Genomic DNA, 4015 nt, shown 5'->3' on the forward strand with positions numbered 1-4015 from the left:
TACTTTGTTTTCAAAGTTGACATCACAAATGACTTTGATGATCGTATGTGACCACGTCCGTTGACTCGGGATGTCGGCCAGAAGCTCGAATTGAGTTTTGAGTTGCTGGCTCTTGATGAACGTCCACCGTTGCTATTCCAAGACGGTGTGAGCGGACGCTGGTGTTATGAGAAGTCCTTTGTTTATTTTACACTCTCTTACCAATTTCTACTTATTTATCGAGATCCATGATGAATCTGCACATACACCAAGCACTCTTTCTCATTCGAGCTAGTCCTCGTTGATGTGTAAGCTCAGGTGTCCAGTGGTCTGTCCAAGGCCGGCGGCCACCTCCTGCGGACGCTAACCACGACCGTGGCCAAGCAGCTCAAGCAGAGCGCCAAGGCCAAGCCATGGCTCAACTCGATCTGCCGCAGCGTCGGCCAGCACCAACATGCGATCAGGGTCAGATCCGCTGGGAAACGATCCAAAACAAGGAGCTGCCGGCTGACCAGGCCGTCGACAAGAGCTTCGAGCTCCTCGTCTTCTCGGTCGCGGGAGTACGACTGCTGCAGTGCCAAGGCGAATGAGCTCATGGGCAGCAACGAGTGCACGTTCTAGCGCCTCTAGCCGGTCCTCATGTCGATCCATGACCACCCCACCGAAACGCGCTAAAATATACTAGTATCTATACTAGTATGCACAAACTTTGCAGGACGATTCTGTATCCAGAGCCCAATTGCTGTATGCGGCTGTTTCAGAGCACCATAAAGGACGCGACTAATCGCTACAGACCAGTAGTCGTCGGTCTTGTGACTGCAGGAGCTGCACTGAGTCGTCGAGCTCTCAAAGCACCAAAGGAGCGAGGGTCGCTTCGAGTGGGGCTGCTGGGCGCTACGTCCTCGCTACCTCGTGAGCAGCACAGCTGGGAAAAGGTCGGCGGAGGTTAGCAACCGCCCAAGACGGTGCGCTTGCCACGTGCAATCGACTGCCGAAAATATGGTGTTCAGCATACGGCGGCCAATCACATCGTCTCGCGCTTTGGCGAGAAAAAGAAAAGGTCATGTCGTAGCCGTCGCCAAAGATGGCCTGCATGGCCTCTCTACCTCTCTACCGTTGTTCTCGCTTTCGATCACATTGACCACCAAATCGACATATATAACCTTTCAGACTCTTTGTGATGCGAAGGCTACCAAAGCCCCAGGTAGCGTGTCCACACACGACTGTCGAAAGCCGACAACAACAACCAAATTCCCGGTAAAACGTCGGCGAGATATGGCAATAAGCCGGCGAATATCTACTTCAAGTACCACGCTGTTGGTGTTTAAAACATACGTTTTACACACAAACAGGTGTTGAAAACAGCTCATTTCCAAATCCGCCAGACAGAGTGCAAGCACGATTGGCATCATGCCGACCGGCTTTACGGACGTCCTGCAGTCGGACGACCTCCTCCCGCTCATTGCGCGCTTCTCCAACGGCGTAACGCAGGACGTATGCGCGCTCCGTCGGGCCTGCCGTGGCTACTCCGTGGCGCCCGGCCGCGCCCCGTACGCCGCCTTCCAAGCCCTCTTTGAGCCGTGGTTTGCTCGACGGGGCACTCTTGAGCTTCATCAGCTCTGCCAAGTGCACCTTTTCGTGTACGCCCTCGACTTTGCACACATGGAAGTGCTGCGATGGTTCGCAGCGGAGCACCGCATCACGTCCGAGCTGTACTTCCAAGGGTGGCAACTCGAGTTCCCAACGGCGTCCACGAACCACTGCCCCGATCTCGCCATGCCCCACTACAAGACGGTCGGGTCGTCAGCGATCTACACGCATTTCTACACCGTGCGCAATGCGGCGATCCGCAACCACGTCGACATCCTTCGCCTGTCGTTGAACCTCCGCTGCGATATGCGCTTCGTCTGGGAGGAGGCTTGCCGCCATGGTCACTTGGCTGTCGTCGAGTTTGCCCAGCGCGAGGAGGTTTCCGGCTGGTTGTCTCGCTACGTCAACGTGGCAGCGCTAAACGGTCACTTGCATTTGATCAAGTTCTTCCATGAGCACGACTACAACGGCTTCAACAAGGCGACGATTGAAGCCGCGGTCCAGAGCGGCAACCTCGCGCTCGTGAAGTTTCTTTTGAAATAGCGGCTCGAAGGGACGCTCCAGGACGCCATGTGCCAAGCCGCTGCGAGCAGCAAGCTCAACATTCTGCGCTGGCTCGTCACGCAGCGGAACGCGTCCCAGCACATGCACAAGGTGCTCGAGACTGCAGGCATCAACCGTTGCGAGCACGTTCTCGCGTACCTTTGGCATGGACATGGCATGCAACTGACGCCGCAGTCATCGGCGCGCGTCTCGCGCCGTCGGCAGCGTGAGCATGATGAGCAACCGAGTCCAGCGCAATCGACACGAGAGGCGTCGCTCCGTGTGAAACGCTGTGCCAACAAGTAATTCGTCCTCTCGTCGCGTCGCCTTGATTCGTTTGTCTCCTTGAAGTCTACTAATAGTTTTTGTATTTCTGCAGGTTGTGTTGGCATTTCCGTAGCCTGTCGTACACCTACTAGTACGGACAAGCGCCGAGACCAAAGGAATTTCCTTATTTGCTATTTGGGGATTCAGTGCTCTCCTGACCGTAGTAGTATGCTGCGCCGTGGATAGCGACGACGCCTTGACGGAGGAGATTGCCGGGTTTCGTTTCGGTCGATTCTTTGAGGTACTTGTTGAGGTTTGAGCGAATCCTTGAAAAACGTTGTGAATGGATTTGACTGACACCTTGCCAGTCTTTTTCGGACGCTCGTGACCTTCGCGTCCGCGGGACGAAAGATGGCTTGATCGCGGAGTTGTTCGGGCAACATAAGGACGTACGCTCCTTGCGTTAGAACGGCCTTGGAGGACATGACGGAGAGCGAGTGAAACGCTCAGAAAAAGTCCTTGCTGCCGAGCAGGGGAATGCTGAACTGAGAGCCGTTGGGCTCCGTCCGTTTGCTGCTCCCTGCCCTAGTGGTAGAAAATCTCGAGTCTAAGCTGCGCTACGAAACTCACACTCTCTCCGTGTGCAGCTCACTCCCTACGATCAAGTGCTCGTGCCAACTCCGACGCATTCAGGCGTATGCGAAGTCTTTGTAGTGACGAAGATGACGCGAACATGTTCATATTTATATCAGCGCAATACGTATATTTTCGCGCCCGTGGAAACATAGATTCGCCAGTTTGGTGCGCAGAAGCACATGCGCTTGAGATCTTGGCGAGTCTCGAGGCGCGGCTACGATTGGACTAATGACCATAAAGTACGTCGGCACGAGCTGCTCCATGGACCGGTACCCGCCGCTGGCAACGCGAGGTGGTAGCTTCGCTGCTAGTCGTGAGATGCAGTCATGCGGATGTAGCACGTGACCAGCGTCGCGAGATACCACACCGAAGCCAACCAAGGCGTGTGTGGCGGGCTTACCAGTCGCCTCATCGGCTTACCAAGAGCGTGTCAAGACCGCATCCGTAAGGCTGCCTGTCAGTGCGCATCACGGCAGGACGCGCGTGTGGCGTAGCGAGTAGTAGCCGGCTGGCGGGGACGCAGCGGAGGACACGAGGCTTTTGTGCCGGGTGTCGTGGCGCCATATCAGCTAGGTCGGTTTTATACCGTTTAGAACAGTGTAGAGCACGGATGAATCAAACACATCGATAGTTTTTATGCTTCTATTTGTAAGAGTATAAAACAGATGTACGCAATTGCACTGTTTTATACTTGATGCTTTTGCGCGCGCTCGACGAATGACACGCATGAGTATGGCGCCGGCAACGAGGCGGCGGAGACGCCAACGAGCGCTTTATCTCACACGGGGTGCAGTACGTACCCCCATAGCCACATCTATCCTCCAGGAATAACAATAACTACGATCATCGACATGGGCGAGTCGGTGCTTGGTACGCGCCAAGCTCAGTACTATCGTGAACGAGGCGACGGCCACAGCCACCTTCATTTCGTGGTCTGGTGCATCGTTTGAGGACGCTGCGGCACTCGGCGTCGTCCTTGATTAGGACAATAAAGCCATTT

At 55.1% G+C, this 4015-nt stretch overlaps 1 protein-coding gene across 1 annotated transcript; it reads left to right on the forward strand.

The window, feature by feature from the left end:
• Nucleotides 1-1389: 1389 nt before the first annotated feature.
• Nucleotides 1390-2418, forward strand: SDRG_10858 (hypothetical protein; the record flags this gene model as incomplete). Its single annotated transcript, XM_008616872.1, has 2 exons — nucleotides 1390-2091; nucleotides 2134-2418. The coding sequence occupies 2 exons, from the start codon at nucleotides 1390-1392 to the stop codon at nucleotides 2416-2418; spliced, it is 987 nt and encodes a 328-aa protein (XP_008615094.1).
• Between the last annotated feature and the right edge of the window lie 1597 nt (nucleotides 2419-4015).

The sequence above is a fragment of the Saprolegnia diclina genome (assembly GCF_000281045.1).
Source record: "Saprolegnia diclina VS20 unplaced genomic scaffold supercont1.37, whole genome shotgun sequence".
NCBI lineage: Eukaryota > Oomycota > Saprolegniomycetes > Saprolegniales > Saprolegniaceae > Saprolegnia > Saprolegnia diclina.